The sequence below is a fragment of the Carcharodon carcharias genome, chromosome 18 (assembly GCF_017639515.1).
Source record: "Carcharodon carcharias isolate sCarCar2 chromosome 18, sCarCar2.pri, whole genome shotgun sequence".
NCBI lineage: Eukaryota > Metazoa > Chordata > Chondrichthyes > Lamniformes > Lamnidae > Carcharodon > Carcharodon carcharias.
This window is the reverse complement of record NC_054484.1, coordinates 97,491,109-97,511,677: the sequence shown is the minus strand read 5'-3', so window position 1 is coordinate 97,511,677 and position 20,569 is coordinate 97,491,109. Positions and strand designations below refer to the sequence as shown.

General features: G+C 42.0%; 1 protein-coding gene across 1 annotated transcript in view; it reads left to right on the top strand.

The window, feature by feature from the left end:
* The first annotated feature begins 6,336 nt into the window (after positions 1-6,336).
* Positions 6,337-20,569, top strand: part of LOC121290572 (SPRY domain-containing protein 7) — a 29,796-nt gene continuing 15,563 nt past the window's right edge. The window contains exons 1-2 of the mRNA XM_041211144.1: positions 6,337-6,511; positions 19,615-19,731. Of these exons, the coding sequence (XP_041067078.1) occupies positions 6,406-6,511; positions 19,615-19,731 (223 nt within the window). The 5' untranslated portion in view covers positions 6,337-6,405. The remainder of the gene's footprint in view (positions 6,512-19,614; positions 19,732-20,569) is intronic.

Below are 20,569 nucleotides of genomic sequence, written 5' to 3'. Positions count from 1 at the left end.
TGCTGGCTAGGTCAGCATTTATTGCCCATTATTATGGGCTTGTTCAGATGGCATTTTAAGAGTCGACCGCATTGTTGTGGATCTGGAGTCACAAGTAGGCCTACCAGGTAAGGGTGGCAGATTTCCGTCCCTAAAGGATATTAGTGAACCAGATGGCTTTTTATGGCAATTGGCAATGGTTTCATGGTCATGGGCAGAATTCTCCCTTCAGCGAGAGGGGGGTGGGGCCCGCTCACCGACACGTAAAATGACACGGGGTGATGTCCAGCAGGCGTCCTGACCTCACGTCATTTAGACTTTCAGTTTGGCGGGTGTGCAGCTGACTCGGCTGTGTGCCCGCTGATCTGTTAACGGCCACTTAGAGCCATTACTGAGGTAGTTAAAACACTTAATGGACCTGCCGGTCCAACCTTATGGTTGGGGGGCAGGCGAAGAGCCCAGGTGGCCTTCAGAAAAAACATGAAACCTCATCCATGGGCGGGATGAGGTTTCATGAGGGTTTTAAAATCTTAACATATTCTTCAAATAAAAGTTATGGGGCAGAATTCTCCCCCCCGTTGGGGGGGGATGTTTAAGAGCGGGCACATGGAGGCGTGCCCCCAATCGAGGGCGCACCGCCATTTTACATGGGTGGGCCAATTAACGCCTGCCCAGCGTGACGTCCACTAGGAAGCGCTATGTGCTCCCTGTGTGGGCAGTGGGCAGGTAATTCCCTAAGCCAGGAGTGCGCTCACAAAAGAGCGACTCATCTCCCTGAGGCTAAGTGCTGCCTTAGGGAGATCGGCTCCACAATAAAAAATATTAAAAATAGAAAAAAATTTTCCCTGACATGTCCCCTCATGTGACACTGTCACATGAGTTGGGACATGTCCATCACTTTCAAAGACACTTTTATTACATTTTTTAAAACCTACATGTAACCTCATCCTGCCCATGGATGAGGTTTCATGCTTTATCTAATGCCCGCCAGTGCTCCCGGCCTGCCCGTCAACCTTACGGTTGGATGGGCAGGTCCACTAATTACTTTAATGAGTTTGTCAATGGCCTCAATTGGCCATTGACAGGTCAGAGGGCACACAACTGATTCTGCTGAGCCCCCGCCAACCTGAAAATTGAAATGGGGCAGGGTAACGTCGGGAATTCCACCCGACGTCATTTTACGCATTGGCGAGTGGGCCCCACACCCCCCCGCCCCCCCCACCGGCTCACCGACCGGGAACTCCTGGCCATGGACGTGTCCCAGCTCAGGACAGTGTCACATGAGGGGACATGTCATTAAAATTTTTTCTATCCTTTAATCTGTTTTTCACATTTGAACCAATTTCCCTGAGGCAGCACTTTGCTTCAGGGAGATCTGTGCACTCTTCGCCTGCCCGCAGGCACAGGGAGTGCACAGCGCTTCGGGGTGCACATTACGCTGGCTGGGGGTGGGGGTGGGGGTGGGGGTGGGCCCTCCCTCCCATGTATAATGGTGGCACACCCCCAACCAGGAACCTGCCAGCTCATCCCCCTGACAGGGGAAGATCCTGCCCCATCAGTCTTTTCATTTCAGATTTTTATTGGATTTAAATTTCACCATCTGATGTGACGGGATTCAAACCCAGATCCCCAGGGAATTAGACTGGGTCTCTGGAATACTAGTCTAATGATAATGCCACTATGCCACCACCTCCTCTAGGATTATTGGAAAAAAGCTTAAAACCATAGAATGATTACAGCACAGAAGGACCGTAATGTCTGTGCTGGAACAATTCACCTAGTGCCACTCTCCCACCTTTTCTCTATAGTCCTGCAAATTTTTTCTCTACAGATCAATTCACTTTTGAAAAGCACGATTCATCTACTTCCACCCCACTCTCAGGTAGAGCATTCCAGAACCTAACCAGTCACTGTGTAAAAACGTTCTTCCTCTTGTTACCTTCTTTTGCCAATCAACTTAAATCGGTGTCTCCTGATTCTCTATCCTTCCACCAACAGGAACAGTTTCTTCATATTTACTCTGTCCAGGTCCTTCATGACTTCAGACACCTGTCAAATCTCCTCTTAAACTTCTCTTCCTGAAGGAGAACAGACCCACTTTCTCCTATCTATTCGCATAATTGATGTTCCTCATCCCAGGACTCTCAGCAAAGAGCATCAGCAGGCAATGGTGGAGGAAACCACACATGGGCCAATTTATTTCCAAATGCTTGCTGTCTGCCTTCCTTGGACATTTTGAATTTGGTTGTGGAGTTGAATTCAAAAAGATTAGCAACGAAAAGTAGAGCACTGAGTCATGCATGAAGTAGGGCGGACCATATTTGGGGCTCTACACTAGAATTACCTTTAGGCAGTAAAACTTCCTGGTGCAACTTTTAACATGGCAGCAAAAAGTCATTTTTCTCAGTAAAGGAAATCTGTAAAAATGAGGAGTGCAGCTCAATGGGAAAGTCTTGACAGCCTGAGCCAGACATATTTGTGAAACAACTTGTTTCATGTTCCAGATTGGATACATCCAGGCTATCAATAGTAGATTCCTAAAAAGCTTAATTATATAGATAAACGCTAATTGAGAACTGACTTGAAAAGGGGCAAAGAACAACTAATTTATTAAGAATCTGTGGAGAAGTAGAGGCTGGGATTTTCCGGCCCTGCCATGGCAGGGTCCACCGCAGGGATGCAGCAGGTCAGCCAAAAGTCCATTGATTTACAGCAGGACTGGAAGATCCTGGCGGCAGGCAGGACAAGAAAATCCTGGCTAGAATTAATGCTCCAAGTTGATGACCTTCTGAAGGAAACTTAACTCTGGCCTAGATTTTCATGAAAATAGCCAAACATTTTAAGTCAGCCCCCAAACATGACATTTCCTATTTTCGCAGGGGTGGTACTGGAGTTGGACCAGCGTTCGCAGAAGTGTGTTTTATAGAGGCAGCTGGCCATTAAGATCATCAGCTGTCTTCACTGAAGTGAGATTTTGGCAGGACAGGATGTGAAACCCAGTTTGCAGATTAGACCAGCTAAGAGCTGGTCTGAACTTGGTGGATTCATTTGGAATTCAACGGTACTCCTTTGGAGAGGTACGGTACCCCTTTCGATATGGTCCCAGGACACTATGGGAGAGGGAGAGTTAAGGCACCCTTTTGGATCGTTAAAAGTAAACAAAATTGTGCGTGAAAAGTGCATAAATGTATTGGAACTGTCAATGCTGTCAAAGAACTTTTAAGCTGTCAAAGAACTGTCAAAACTCATTGGAACTGTCAAAGCTGTCAAGGGACTTAACACTGATGGGCTTTAAATTTTAAAAAAGTGTGGAGTTCAAAAAAAGTGCTTGATATTTTGTTCTGTCTGTTGACATAAGCCTGAGATCATCATAATAGGATTTTCGCTACAATGACTTATTTTACAAATTAACATTATCAAAATGGATGCCAGTTGAGTGAGCAGTTTGATTGAGAGTTCCAAGTGGTTATAGAATAGAAATGTTTATTTTCATAACAGATTGGATTAAGAAATTTCCATTTTTTTATCAATGAGAGCACTTTTTGTTTAAAATAGTGATGTCATCAATAGACATATAATGTTATGTCAGCATGGTTCCTGAGGTTTGCCCCTGATGGATACTAGGTGAGATGGCATGAAGGGGGTAAGGGCAAAAAGGGTGGTGGCTGGGGGGCATGGGTTGGCATTAAGTTGGCATCAGGGCTATAAAGGGCCATGAGCAAGAGTGGGGGGCATGGGTTAGCAAAGGAGCTATAAAGGGCCTTGGAGATGAGTAGGGGGTATGAGGAGCCATGTGGTTCGGTAGAGGGGCATATCAGGCTTGGGGAGGCAATGGGAGTGGGGGCACGAGATGGAATGTGCTGGCATGGATGGGGCATAGGGATTGTGTGGGGGGGGGGGGGGGTGGTGGTTGCGGGATGAATTTCTTAAATTAATTTCAACAAAGTGCTGAAGCACAAAGGCAGGCCTTCCGCCCAGTCAACCTCCGTACCCGGCAGTCTCTGCGCTCATTCCGTGGGTGGTGGGCCTGACTTCTAATCCAGCCCACGGAACAAAAATCAGAACTGTGGGCTACCATTTTTAAAGGTTGGATTCACAGAGCTAGGAGTTGTCCCATCTGCACACTCAAACTGGTCTGAAAATCTGGGCCTGTTTTTCTCTCTCCACATATGCTACCATACTCACTGAGTATTTCCAGCATCTTTTGTGTTTATTTCAGATTTTCACCACCTGCAGTTTTTCGCTTTTGGATTGATTTATAGAAATTGGATCAAATTTATCATTGAACATTATGCCTTGTTTGCAGAATGCCTTGAATGTGTAATTGATTGCCTTACTGGTGACTTGAGTTTTTTGGGGAGGTATATGGGGACTTTGCCCTGAATCAATGAGGATTGTAACATTTGGTATAAACATTGACATCAGAAAGTGGGTTTGACATAAGCTGGGTAAAGAGGGCTTGCTTGAGAGTCATGATAATGGCATGGGACAACAGGTCTCTGTACTGAGATCAGGTCTGACTAACACCAAGTAAACTGACTTAAAACTCTCACATGGGTGTTGGGAAAAAAGACATTCAGGAAATGTGTGGGGTGCATTAAATTCAGGATGAGATTTTTACATGCAGCATATTTCTCAGGGATATGTATAGCAGTTGGAAAGAGTACTATTATTACAATATGTGGCAATGTCCCAGGGGTTTAGAGATCTAAAGTTCCTCCTCCTCCTCTTCCTCTGGGGATTCAAGGTTCATCTTGTCTTAAATGTTGAGTGCAGCTGCAGGGTTTAAAGATTAGCTCACAAACAAAAACTGCAGTTATCATCTTCTTCTTTTGTATTTCTGATACAGTCTGAGAGATCAGTTGGGAGATGGGTGTAACCAGCATATGAGACACAAGGTCTCTGTGGAATCTCAGTAGGGTAGCTTTGGGTTTTCTGATGCTGAGCTGAAGGCAGTCCTGGTTCATTTAAGACTTGATGTTGGACAGGAATGTCAAGTGGTGGCAGAGAAGTACATATATATTTGGTGCATATATATTTAAGTAGACCAATGTCTGGACAGAGTAGATACGGAGATCTGTTCCCATTGGTGGAAGAATAGAGAACCAGAAGACACTGATTTAAGTTGATTGGCAAAAGAAGCAACGGTAACAAGAGGAAAAATGTTCTTACACAGTGACTGGTTAAGTTCTGGAATGCACTGCCTAAGACCGTGTTGGAGGCAGATTCAATCTTGATTTTCAAAAGTGAATTGGACAATTATCTGGAGAAAAACATTGCAGAGCTATGGGGAAAAGGCAGGAGAGTGGCACTAGGTGAATTACTTGTGCAGAGAGCCAGAACAGACATCCAAATAGCCTCCTTCTGTGCTGTAACCATTTGTGCTTCTAATTTGGTTGATGATGCCACTAATGTGCAATACAGGTAAGAATCAGACAAGGACAAGCTTGGAAACTAAAGGCACGCTGAAATTGAGCATGCAGGAATCAAAGGACAAGATATTGGAGATATGATGAGAGAGTCTTGATGCGTTAAGGAGATGTTGGACTACAAATAACAGTACAGAAAGGGTAGGGGAGAGGAATTACACAAATAAGAAGTGAGCAGCTATTTTCAGGGACCTAGTTAAGTTGAAGAACAACAGGATTTGAGGGCATCAGGTAGGCTGACACTTCAGTGCATTGAAGAGGTGGTGCTTCATTGTTGATGTTTCGTCTTTTGGATGAGACGTTGAACCGAGGAAGCCCCGTCTGCCTGTACAGCGGAACATAAAAGATCCCATGCCACTATTTAATGAAGAACAGCAGAGTTCAACCAAAATTACCAAAAGCATACTGAGTAGTCATTAATCTCCTTTGCTGTTGACAAAGCTTTGCTGTGTGCAAATTGGCTCTTGCCTTTGTCTACATCCTCCGAAAGAATAAAAAAATGTGACGCACTTCAAAACCAATTGACACAAACATTCCTGGGGGATGTGGCCGTTTCTGCTCAGGCCAGCACATATTGCCCAACCCCTCCTTGCCCTTGGACAGCTGCTGGTGGTGAGCCATCTTACTGAACTGTTGCAGGCCATGTGGCGACGGTACTGTCAAGTAGCAACTGCCAGAATTTTGATCCAGCCTCATTCATGGATGTGGAATCTTTCAGGATGTGTCCTGGGATTAATTAACTCGCTGCGATTACCCTCAATATACAGACGGTCACTCAGCATCCTCGCCAACACCAACAGCGTCACGCATGCGCAACCCATCGCGCGGTACCACGGGACGGACGGTCTGACGTCATCAGGATGAGAAAACGGAAATCAAGCGCCTATAAGTGCCCGCCCACCCAGCGTGTTACGTCACGAGGGTAACGTCAGTGCGTCGGACCGGTTGTGTGAGACGTTCGGACGCCGTGTGACATCTGTAGGTTGAGTGTGGGAAGATGGCGTCTTCGGTGTTGTGTTGCCTGAGGTGGTGTGGAGATGGAGGCTCCGGACACATTCAGCTCAAGGAAATGCCCGCTGTCCAGTTAGACACACTGCACATGGGTGAGTCAGCGAGCGGCCGCATTTATCAATTATCGTTACTGTTAACCTAAGGAAGTAAATCAGCCGCCAGTGGACTTCCTCATCATTTAATTCCTGAACGTCACTCTGGATGGGTGGCAGCTTCTTATTTTGATAAGAGTTTATATGCTTCATCTAAATTTAAACACAACTGCAACACTTTATATAGGTTAATAGCCCACTATTTTGAAGCAGATGTGAAGCCCTCAGATTGTGAGTTGATTTCACTGTTATTGGATACTAATTGATGATGTTGTTAATATGGGTCTGCTGCTGTTTCTAACCCTAGCACCAACCCGATCATGAATTGTCATCCCTATTTCTGGCCACTAACCCAAAAGCACCTAACTTGAACCACTGACTCTAACGCTCATCTCAAAACCTAAATCACCCAGTGTCAGTAGTGCAGTGCATTTCATGGTGCCAATAGTCATTGTGCCAGTGGGCGATGTCAAATCATCGTGGCATCAGACAGCCTCTTTAAGTATTGTGATGTAAGTGATGTTGATGAGCATTGTGGCATCAGTAAGTATTGTGATACCAGATGGTGTGGATAGGCATTGTGGCATCGAACAGTGTCATCAAGCATTGTGATACAAGGTGGTGTCAGTGAGCAATGTGGCATTGTGTTATGATCTTGAGTGAGATCGTTAACTTTTAAAAAATAAATTCTAAGTCCCTTTTATTAACTGAAAGAATTACGCCACAAGATTTCATGTTTTAAACAAAAATTTTTACTGTACAATAATTAAACAAAGCAAGTCCTATTAACTTAACTTTACATTTTGTAAACCCTTATTCCTTAAGGCTGAAAATCTTAATGGGTCACTCCCCATTCTATTTTTTTCCACCCAAGAGCTCCCTTATGCTTTCCAGGATCTTGAGGGTTCTTTCACTTCTCGTGGGACCAAGGTATGAGATATCTTGGAGTCCTTCCATTAGCACTCAGCCAGGTGACTCTCCAATTCTCTTTAAGCACCTCATGATTATGGGCATGCCAGCTCAAAAATGGACTTCACTGCTTTTTTGCTCAGTGACTCCAAAAGTCAGAAAACACCCTTTTGTTAACCCTTTGCAACTGGTCTCAGCTGCTTCTAATCACCCACTGCTGTCAGCTTCCTTTCTCTGCCTGTGTCTGTGAGAAAACACAGATAAGCCAATCATAACAGGGTGCCTCCCCTGCGACATATCCCCATGGGAACCCTGGGATGTCCCAGATAGAGATTCAAACTAATTGACTTTATCTTCCCAAACCTGTCCTTTGACCTGACAAGTATATGGATACTTTAAGATTTTCCCTTGTTTATCATTTGCTTTCCAACCTACCTTTGATCTGGGGAATTAAATGAATAATCCACATCTCTAACAAAGTCAGGGCAATTCTCCTCAGACTTACCGTCTTCAGTTTCCCAGCTATCTGCCAGTCTAAGGTTCTCATTCTTCTAAATCTGACCTTGTAAGTACACATGGGAGGACCTTTGATATATAAATACCTTTGGAGACCTGGCAACATCTGAATTAGTCATCTGGTAGTACAGAACTTGAGTTTTGCTGAAAAGGGTGCAATGCGTGGACGTGCTCCTTCTGTCTACAAAGGATAGGGCCCCATGTGTGAATATACGTGGCTTCTAGCATGCATAAGTGAGCCACACTGCGAGTCCAACTGATAATCTTGTATTGGTTTTCAGTATAATTCTTAGCACAGTCAGGATTGTTCAACAAGTGTTGTCTAATTGCGTCTTTTTCAACTAAGCAAAAGCTTGGGGGACAGCCATTCCCTGGTTCGTTTCCTCATGGCAATGCTTTAACCAATCAGAGTCAAATCTGCCTGGTTTGAATTTGAGCAAAAGCTTGGTAATTAACTGTTCCCTGCTGCATTGTCCATTGCAACATCTCGACCAATCAGAGCCCACTTGATAACCAATCAGCACTCTCTTCTCGTGCAGTATAAATTATTGTTCCCTTTACTGTTGGTAATCTTGCGAGCCGTCCTGATGGAGTGCAAGACGAAAAGCTTAGACAGCACGTCTCTTTCTTCAGCAACTTCAGAATTCCAGAGTTTCAATTACTTTACATTTTCAAATTTAATTTCCCCAAAACTAAAAGTTATATTCCTACAACATATGAATCATGAAATTAGACATTTTCATACCAATCAGATGCTGTCATTGGGCATTGTGGCATCAGGCAGTGTCATTAAGCATTGTGATACAAGGCAATGTTAATGGGCATTGTGGTATCAGAGAGTTAATAATCATTATTACATAACCTGAATCATGTCAATCACATTGTTAATAGCCATTCTAGTCACCATAACAGAATTCTCTAACAGTAACGTTCAGCAAAATATACATAGAGGTTATAGAACATTTGGCTCAGCCAGTCTTTGTGGGTCTTTTTCATCCACATGAGCAAATAGTTCAAATTTCATTTACCCATCCTGTTATATTCTTTTGAATCCTTTTCTTTCATCCATCTATCTAACCTGAACTCAAATATGGGCATAACTTTTACCTTAGTCACTAACCCCAGAACTCCTTGTGAAGAGGTTTCTCCTGCCCTCTGTTCTACATCTCTAACATTTAATGTTGTTTCAATTTCTTCATTCTTAACCAGAATATTAGAATCAGCCTGCTTCTATCTACCCAGTCCCATAATTTCAACATTTTCATTGCTTCAGCACATGATCTGCATTTTTATAACAAAATAGGTCCAAAATTTTCAAGTCTTTGTATTTTCTCATACCTGGCAGCATCCTAATTAAAAGCAAAATACCGTGGATGCTGGAAATCTGGAATAAAAACAGAAAATGCTGGAAAAACTCAGATCGGGCAGCATGTGTGGAGAGAGAAACAGAGTTAACATTTTGACTCCGTATGACTCTCCTTCAGAGTATCCTAACTGATCTATGCCTCAAATCCTTGGGATAGTGTGGGAACAGACAAGTAATGAAAGCTGGCCTAGCCAGCGACATCCACATGCCATGAATGAATAATAAAAAAAGAAAGGTCCCTTTAACTATCTTTTGTCCTCTCCTCACCGAGATGTTCTATCACGTGGTGTGTTTTTGTTAGTCCTTTTTTGCTTTTCTCCACTTCTGGTTTATTGTGAATCCCCTTCTTATTTCACTCCTCCATTCGTGTCATGCTGTCAGCATTCAAGGTTCTAAGCTCTAGAATTAAAAAATATTTAGATGAGCACTTGAAATGCCATAGCGTACAGGGCTACAGGCCAAGTGCTGGAAAACGAGATTAGAATAGATAGGTGCTTGATAGCTGGCATGGACAGGATGGGTCGAAGGGCCTGTTTCTGTGCTGTATAACTCTATAACATAAGTATAATAATTGCCATTTCTGGAACGTGTTACATAAGAATGAGAACTCACTCCCCCACCCCAGAAGAAGGATACTCATGTTGTATTTTATTACTCAATTGTAAAATTGCTATGGAATCATTATACTGGCAGGTAGCATTTTGCTGTGGCTCAGTTTGTTAATTCCTATGGTGCGACTCAGAGACAAAAATAGAACAAATCATCTTTCCCAAGACAAAATATAAGGCAAATATGTTTCCTGCTAGTGTTGCATATACAGGTTAATTTTATGTAATAACTATAAACAAATCTTTCCCCATTTACTTTTTGGCCAATGTATTTGCGAAGGAATTTTATTTTTGTATCAAGATTCAATTGAAACTGATTTGTAACATCATCTTTAATGTCACAAATCAAAAGAGACTGAGATTTTGGAGTTACATTGTTTCTACAGACCAAACAATGCACTCAAAATGGATAAGCAGCAGCTACCTTGGAAATAACCTTGTAATGCCCAAAGAGCAATGAGAAGCAGTTATCACCCACAACATCCCTCATCTTTCAGTCAGGTGAAGATGGACCAGACGAAGCACTCAAAGATGACATTGTTCAAAAGTGACACATAGCTGTGAAATGCTCCCTGATGGGACTGCTTTGGTTACCGTTGGGCGGAGCTTGTTGAAAATGTATTATTAAGCAAGATGATGAATCCCTCTCAGTGAATTATATGACAGTAGGCCGACTGTTAATACCAAGTTCCAAGAAAAGAAAAATACATTGCCATAATGCTTTGCCTTCTCAAATAAATAGATATGTTGCTGAGCTGTATGTATAGTATAACTTCACTATATCCTTTTTAATGTTCCCAATGGCAAGACCCAATTTCTTTTTCCAACAGTAATTACCACAGTAAACACATTTATCAGGGTTAAATCTGCACAGAGCCTGACTCGGCAAAGAGCAACCATGTGAGCCAACAGGGGAAAGATCAGGTGAGCTATCATCAAAGATGGTATGCCGATCTAGAAAGAAGAAATCTATTCTGCAATTCATGATGGTCTGATGAAACTGCATGATAGTTTTTAGTGTCATAATTGGTGCAAACACTGAAAAATGTTGCCTATTCTTTAGGCATCAAAAACTTTGCATGTTCAAACGGATGGCTGGATCACATTAAGCAGCGGCATGATTTAAGACAGTTGTCGGAAAAGGCTGGTATTAACACATTGGCGACTAACGCATGACTGATGGATATTGTCCCATTTCTTATAAAGAACCGGACTTCCTTCGTTAGCTCTCTGAGTAAGCCTTCAGCTAATGTTGGAGATTCCTATGCTGGCATTAAACAAAGCAATCAGCGAGCTACTCTTCTACTTGGGAACCATGGATGGAATCAATTGTTTGCCCTGTTTTCTTGTTAATTATTCGTAAAGCAGGCATATTAGACTGAATGGATCAGATCATTAGATGGAAAAATGCATCTTCGAAGCTGCCAGGTGTTCCTGTGCGTTGACCAAACCCTGTGTAACCGAAGATTAATGACTTGAAAGTAGTCACCATGCATTAGAGTCATAGTTATACAGCACAGGCCCTTCGGCCCATCGTGTCCGTGCCGGTCATTGAGCACCTATCTATCCTAATCCTGTTTTTCCAGCACTTGGCCTGTAGCCCTGTATGCTATGGCATTTCAAGTGCTCACCTAAATACCTCTCAAATGTTGTGAGGGTTCCTGCCTCTTCCCCCTCAGGCAATGTGTTCCAGATTCCAACCACCCTCTGGGTGAAAACATTTTTCCTCAAATTCCCTCTAAACCTCCTGCCCCTTATCTTAAATCTATGGCCCCTGGTTATTGGTACCTCTGCTAAGGGAAAAAGTTTCTTCCTAACTACCCTATCTATGCCCCTCATAATTTTGTATACCTCTATCAGGCCCCCTCTGTCTTCTCTGCCCTAAGGAAAACAACCCTAGCCTATCCAGTCTCTCTCTATAGCTGAAATGCTCCAGCCCAGGCAACATCCTGGTGAATCTCCTCTTCACCCTCTCCAGTGCAATCATATTCTCCCTATAGTGTGGCGACCAGAACTGCACACAGTACTCCAGCTGTGGCCTAACTAGTGTTTTATACAGCTCCAACATAACCTCCCTACTCTTATGTGCCTTAGCTAATAAAGGCAAGTACGCCATCTGCCACCTTAACCACCTTTTCTACCTGTGCTGCTGCCTTCAGGGATCTATGGACATGTACACCAAGGTCCCTCTGATCCTCTGTACTTCCTAGGGTCCTACCATTCATTGTGTATTCCCTTGCTGTGTTCTCCACCAACACCCCTGCCACCCCCACTTTTAATACCTGCAGCTCATGGACCAGAGTGTTATTCAGGGCTTCAAATCCTCATGTAGTAAGTTCCTACTGAGGGAGATGATAGAGTGACTGGACAGTGGTTTAAAAAAAAATCCAGATTGGCATTCGCAAGGCATGCACTGCATCTACAAAGCATGGAAGCAGATGTCAGAAATGTTTTATGAACTGCTTTAAGCATGCAGAATATTGGCCATCAAAAGAAGGAGATGCCGTCTATTAATGAGAAATGCAGTAGACTGGGAATTTCAGAAACAAATTTGACAGAGCATTGAATTTAGGGAAAACCAAGTAATTACATAAACAACACTGAGTGACGAGGAAATGACTGAATCATTGACTGAGTTGGGGAGAGGATGAGGAAATGTGCAGGTGATGAGGACATTGAAGGCACAGAATCAGCTGTCCCTTCGCTGGATGAAAGGCAATAACAGCTGTACGAAACTGTCATTACCTACAACTGAGAGTCTTTTTGGACTGGTTAATAAATTAGAAATAGTGTGCATTGGGAGAATTATGAATAACATAAAGTAACCTTTTAATCCAAGTAGGTAATTGCTTAAATTTTCCAACTGAAATTTATTATAGTGAGCACCCTGCTTTATCAATCTTTTTTTGTTGTCTCTGAGGGCTGAAGGAGGGGCTTCTGTTATAGTGAAGTCCGACTATATTTGGTCCTTTGTATCCAATTCCAGAAAAGGCAAAGAACGTTTTTCATAAAATGCTGATCGGGTAGTTTACAATTCCCTAGGTTCAATTTTTAAAAAATTGAACTGACATTATTGACTGTCACATTCAAGCATAAATTGTAAGAATCACAACACCATGTCACGAAAGCTTACTGTATTCATAAGACTGCAAAATTATGGCATTGATTATTCATGTGGTATCCAAGAGTAGTTTCACTGCCAGTTATTTTATCTGATGCTGATCACCCCCATCAGTCTCTCATTGTATCTCTAATGACTAGTAGTAGCACAGACAAACTACAGGAGAAGAAGCTCAACAGAAGTCCTATTGAACTGCCAGCCTTGTGTGTTAATTTATGGTAGAGATTAAATAAAGCTAATTTCAAACTGATCCTGTTCAGGTCACATCATGTGTATCCCCATGGATTTTTGAAGCAGCAGTCATACTATTACATTTGATAGTGGTCACATAAAACAAGCAGATGCATAACATTAACTAAAAATCAGCCAGATGACAGTAAGGAATGCATGATGTTCATAGAGTGAACTTTCAGTATTTTGATTTTATTTCTGCCCTAGTAAAGATGAAATGGGAAAAATAGCAATTGTGATTTTTTTTTCTCCCAGTCAGTATTATTGTTACTAGAATGGTTGCTTCATGCTCACCAAGGTTAAAATTGCTGTGATGTCATCTAATTGTAGTTATGCAGAATTAATAATCTAAAGGGTGCTTCTGATGGAGATGAGGCTGCACACTAAAATTGAGTGTTGATACTTATAAAGGTCTGATTTATATGCTGCCTTGAAGAAGAAAATCGCATAATTTCAAAAGAATGGAGTTATAAAAATTTGCGAACCCAGTCAGATATTACTGTAGAATATACATATGATTCCACCCTACAACCTAGAGATTGTTTTCACTTGCTCTGATATCTTGGTTAAATTCATATACTGGTTGCTCCCTGTGTCTCCAAGGATCCTCTTTGTGTTTGGAAGGCAGCTAAATTAACACAACACTTTTCCCTGTCTTTATCTTTAATTCCCAAACAATTTGTTAAACAGCAGCAAAACCTCAGCATAATAAAACAAATATTTTTACATTTTCTGTTAACCTCAGTTCCTTGTGTAGTTTAAAATAAAATCACCATTGCTCTGCTAAAACAAACTGATGTAAGTAATTTCCTTACAAGTAGTTTTTTTCTTTTTCACCACTACAAAAGCTATTTGGTCTGACAGATTCTCTACAAAGCCTGATCGATAAAGAAAAGATAAGCTTGTAAATAGCTTCAGAAAATCATCAGGTTCCAATAAATTTAAATAACTTAAAATTCAAGAACGGTGGCCAAACAAAAAATATATTTGAGCAAATCATGAAAGATGTTTTCTTTTGAAAGACTAAGCTCCTCCCTTGGACAACAAACACTGATTTTAGCAACAAAGTATAAGCTGGAAGATTCTTGTGTGTGAAGCCCATTATTAACCCCTGATGTACCACAGCAGATCTAAAGAAGCCCATAGCTAAATCTGGAGGGAATATTGACGTTTTTTAACATCACATTACTCATAGAATTATATTGAAAAATAAAAGTAACCATTGTAACAACCATACTGTAGAATGAGTTTGATAGATGTCAGTTGTGGCTTGTGGTAGCACAGTTAGCCTAATTTCTGTCATAGGGAAATTGCTAGAATCCATTATTAAGGAGGTTATAGCAGAATGCTTAGCAAATCATAATGAGACCAGGTAGTGTCAACATGGCTTTGTGAAAGGGAAATCATGTTTAACCAACTTATTAGAGTTTTCTGAGGAAGTAACAATCAAGGTGGTTAAAGGGGAACATGTAGATGTGGTGTACTTGGATTTCCAAAAGGCATTTGATAAGGTGCCACATCAAAGGTCAGATAAGATAAGAGCATATGGTATGGGGGGTAACATATTAACATGAATAAAGGATTGGTTAGCTGATATGAAGCAGAGATTAGGGATAAATGTGTCTTTTTCACATTGGCAGGCTGTAACTAGCGGGATGCCACAGGGATCCGTGCTTGGATCTTAACTATTTACAATCTATATCAGTTTTTTATTATTTGGAGAATGTAAATCTCAAAGTCAAGCGATAGCCTTCTCATTTACCGAGTTTAAGGTGATTAGTCCACCACTTAGTCTGTAGAACGGACACTCCTTGGTAATGTGCAGCATTGTTTGTGTCTTTGCACAAATGCATAAGGAGCTTGTGCTGAGGTCCCAGTAGTGGAGGTTGGCTGCATATGGCCCTGTCATGTCCTCTTCTGAACCTGTTTGACAAGGACTACTCACTGTGGTAGCTCAAAGCCTGCTATTCAACAGCTGGGGTTTGTCACAAGGAATTTGTTAGTGACTTCCTGTGTTTCTCATTCTTGATCCATAAGGATGCCTGCTGGTAGGTCTTGCTCACGAAGGGTGCTCCATATGGAGTGCTGAGATGGAAGGCTGGCAATAGGTGGGTTGAACAGGTCATCATGGAGTACTAAGTGATGTGCAGCATGGACGGTTTCAACCAGCTTGTGGGTTTTCGTCAGTCGGCTGATGTTTGGCAGAGTGATGTTTGCCAGGACAGGAAGCCAGGAGAAGGGGATTGAGCAGAGTGTTCCAATTATAATCCACATTGTTGCATTCAGTTGAGTGTCAACAAGATGTGTATGTGATGAACTTTGCCAGATAGGTACACAGTACTCTCTTGTGGAGTATGATAGCGCTGAGATCCAGCGGCAGCACCCATAGAACATAGGTTACAACACAGTAAGAGGCCATTCACCTCATCATGTCTGCGCCAGCTGAGGAAGAAAAAATCAATAACTAGCCACCTGTTCTAATCCCACCTTCCAGCACTGTAGCCTTGCAGGTTATAGCACTTCAGCTGCAGATCCAAGTACCTTTGAAATGAGTTGAGGATTTTTGCCTCTACCACCAAACCAGGCAGCAAATTCCAAACATTCACAACCCTCTGGGTGAAGAAGTTTTTTCTCATGTTCCCTTTAATCCTTCTACCAATCACCATAAACCTGTGCCCCCTGGTAATTGCTCTCTCTGCTAGAGGAAACAGGGCATCACTGTCTACCCTATCTAGGCCCCTCATAATCTTGTACACCTCAATCAGGTCACTCCTCAGTTCCAAGGAAAACAACCCCAGACTATCCAGTCTTTCCTCATAGCTGCAATTTTCAAGCCCTTGCAACATTCTTGTAAATCTCCTCTGTACTCTCTCCAGAGCTATTATGTCCTTCCTGTAAAGTGGTGACCAGAACTGTACACAAAATTCCAGCTGTGGCCTAACCAGCATTTTATACAGTTCCAGCATTACATCCTTGCTTTTGTATTCCAAACCTCGTCCAATAAAAGAAAGCATTCCATATGCTCTTTTTACCACCTTATCCTTCTGTCCTGCCACCTTCAGGGGCCTGTGGACACGCACTTCAAGGTCTCTCACTTCCTCAACCCCTCCCAATATCCTCCCATTTATTGTGTCTTCCCTTGCTTTGTTTACCCTCCTGAAATGTATTACTTCACACTTCTCTGGATTGAGTTCCATCTGCCACTTTTCTGCCCACTCAGCCAAACAATTGATATCGTTCTGGAGCCAAGATATCATTTTTACTGTCAGTTACATGGCCAATTGTTTGTATCATCTGTAAATTTCCCAATCTTGCCACCCACATTTAAGTCCAAGTCATTAATATATACAACAAACAGCAAAGGCCCCAACACTGAGCCCTGCGGAATGCCACTGGAAACTGTTTTTCATTCGCAAAAATATCCATCAGCCTTTGTTTCCTGTCACTAAGCTAATTTTGGATCCAACGCACCATATTCCCCTGTATCCCAAGGGCTTTTACTTTTCTGACCTGTGTACCATGTGGGGCCTTGTCAAATGCCTTAATAAAATTCATGTAGATAACATCCAGTGCATTATCCTCAACAATCCTCCTTGTAACTCCCTCAAAAAATTTGGTTAAATTAGTTAGACACGACCTTCCCCTAACAAAACCATGCTGACTATCCCTAATTAACCCTTTCCTTTCTAAGTGACTGTTTATCCTATGTCTCAGAATTGATTCTAATAATTTGCCCACCACTGAAGTCAGACTGAAATATAATTATTTGGCCTAGCCCTTGCACCCTTTTTAAATATTGGTACAGCATTCGCAGACCTCCAATCCTCTGGTACCTCGCCTGTATCTAGTGAGGATTGGAAAATGATCCTCGGAGCATCCGCTATTTCCTCCTTGGCTTCCTTTAACAACCTGGGATACAATCCCATCCAGCCCTGGTGATTTATCCACCTTCAAGGATGTCAGTCCCTCCAGTACATTCTCTCTCACTATGCTTATTGTATTTAATATTTCACACTCCACCTCTTTAACTAGAATATCTCCTCTCCTTCATCCCTCTCCTTAGTGAAGTCAAAGTACTTATTGAGAACTTTGCCCACATCTTCAGCATCAGCGCACAAGTTACCATGTACATCTCTGATAGGCCCCACCCTTTCCTTAATTATCCTCTTGCTCTTAATGTTTTGGTCAAACATCTTTGGGTCTTTGATTTTACCTGCCAATATTTTTTTATATCCTCTCTGCTTTCCTAATTACTGTTTTTACTTTACCCCGGTACTATCTATACTCTCCTAGTCTTTCTACAGTATTTTAAGTTTTTTTGTGACCGTCATAAGCTTTATTTATCTTATCTTGTATGCTTCTAAATAACCAGGGGGCCCTAGATTTGGCAGTACCACCCTTTTTCTTTGTAGGTACATGTCTACACTGTGCTTGTAGAATCTTGCTTTTGAATGCTTCCCACAGTCTGTCACTGATTTCCCTTTGAGTAGCTGTAACCAGTTCACTTTCGCCAGACCTCTCAGCTTTGTAAAATTTGTCTCTCCCCAATTTAGAACCTTTTTTCCTGTTCTATCTTTATCCCTTTCCATAATTATGCTAAATCTAACTGTATTCTGGTCACTATCTCCAAAATGGTCACCCACTGCTACTTCATCCACTTTCCCAACTTCATTTCCAGAGACTAAATCTAGAATTGCACTCTCTCGCGTTGGGCTTCATACGTGCTAGCTAAAAAAGTCCTCTTGAATGCAGTTCAAGAATTTTGTGGCCTTTGCGCTTATTACATTGTTTGTATCCTAACTGATATTAGGGTAGTTGAAGTCCCTAACTGTTATTGCCATGTTGTTTTTACACTCAGAAATTTGCCTACATATTTGTTCTTCTATCTCCCACTCACTTTTTGGGGTCTATGGTACACTCCTAGAGGCTTGGCTGCCCCCTTTTTATTTCTGAGCTCAACCCATATCGCCTCATTTAGTGTATCATATTTCCTCACAGTTGTAATTGATTATTTAACCAATAATCCTACACCCCAACTCCCCCCCACCCACACCTCTATCCTGCCTGAAAACCCTATATCTAGAGATGTTGAGCTGCCATTTTTGCCCATAGGGTGCAGCAAGGATCAGTGCTGGGGCCTTAACTCATTAATATAAACTATAAATAGCTAAGTGAAGGGACCAATTGAAATGTATTTAAGTTTGTTGATGATACAAAGCTGGGTGGGAAAATAAGCCGCGAGGAGGCCACAGACTGGATATAGATAGGTTAAGTGAGGTTGGCAAGAAAGTAGCAAGGGGAGTGTAATGTTGGCAAATGTGAGATTATTCATTTTGGTAGTAAGGCTGGAAAAACAGAATTTTTTTAAATGGTGATAACCTATTAAATGTTGATATTCAGATTTGGACATTGTTGTACAAAAACACCAAGTTAATAGGCAGGTACTGTGAGCAATTAGGGTTGCAAATGGTATGTTGGCATTTATTGCAAGAGGGCTAGAGTACAAGAGTAAGGAAGTCTTGTTGCAATTGTACAGGACTTTGGTGAGACCACCCTGGAGTATCCTGACAGTTTTGGTCCCCATACCTAAGGAAAGACATGCTTGCCTTAGAGGAGGCGGGGTTGGGGGGGTTGCAACAAAGAAGTCCACTAGAATGATTCCTGGGATGATAAGGTCATCCGATGCGGAGACACTAGGTAGAATAGGTAGAGTTAAGAAGAATGAGAAGTGATCTCATTGAAACATTATTCAATTGATCCCTAGAACTGGGAAGCACAGTCTCAGAATAAGGGGACAACTACTCAGGACTGAGATGAGGTGAGCTTTCTTCGCTCGGAAGGTTGTAAATCTTTGGAACTCTCTACCCCAGGGAGCGTTTAATTATATTCAAGCCTGGGATTGATGATTTTGGACCCTAAGGGAATAAGACATGTGAAACTTTCTGGTAAAATGGAACTGAGGTTGAAGATCAGCCATTATCTAAATAAATGGTAGTGTAGGCTCGAGGGGCCAGTGGCCTACTCCTCTTTCTTATGAGTTCTCCCTGGTGTGCTGCCAATATTTATTCTTCAGCCAGCATCACTAAAGCATATTATCTGGTCGTTATCATGATGTTTGTGAGGGCTTGCTGTGCAAAAATTGACTATTACATTTCTGACATTACAGAAGTGACTATTACAGTTCAAAAAAACTTCATTAGTTATGCTTGGCACTACCTAAGTGCAAGATTCTCTTTGCCTTTTAGGAAAGATCAAGCTTTGCTGCACTACAGAATTTACCTTTGAAAATGCTTTTGTATTTTTTTCATATTGCTAATTCTCTTCAGCTTATTAATTCTGCCTGTCTTCATAGGAACTGATGTTGTTATTGTGAAAAATGGGCGAAGAATATGTGGCACAGGAGGTTGCTTAGCCAATGCACCTTTGCATCAGAACAAAAGTTACTTTGAATTCAAAGTCCAATCAACAGGTCAGTAAAATGTCAGAGGTAGGGCTGCCCTACTATGCTCATTTAATGGCCGTTTCTCGGAGTGCATTCATAACCAGTTTGACCACGAGGCTTAACCACCGCGTTTTCCCTATGCCGGCTATCATTGTTTCCTCCGGGTATCTAAATGTGGTTCTCCTATCCCACCTGTGATCTACTTAGGTCCTCTCTGAGCTGGAACCTGAACAAAACTTTATTTGTTTCAAAATGAACCATGAATTTTCAATTGGAGCATAAGTTGACATTCAACCCAGCAATCTTCCAGTTTTAGAGGAAACAACTGCCATCGAGCTTCTTATACATTTCTCCCACATCTATTTTCCCCCACCATTGTCCATCAGCTGCCTTGGCCATGTGCCCTAGAATTCTCTGCATAAATTTTTGCTTCTCCACTTTGCTCCTTTAAGACTTTTCTTAAAACCCAATTCTTTGACCACCCCTTCTTTGGCTTGACATCCATTTTTGTCCAGTTACATTTCTGTGAAGCAGCTTGGAGTTTTTTTTTTATGCTGACAATGATATATAAATGTTAGAATTTGCCAGGAATTGTGTCTGACAAAAATAATTACACTCTACCAAATAAACCTTAGGTCATAATATGTCTCTCCTCTGTGTCCCACATAATGTGCTACTGTGAATGAAATAGTGAAAGTTGCTGTAGTCCCAGAGGACCATAGGCTGCTCTCTCATTACAGAGAGACAACTGGTGATGAGTTTAACCTTAGGGTTACCACACCACAGACAAGGTTGAGAAGGCTGACATAGATGATCTCAGGTGGTATGGGAATTGAACCTGCGCTGTTGGTGTCACTCTGCATCA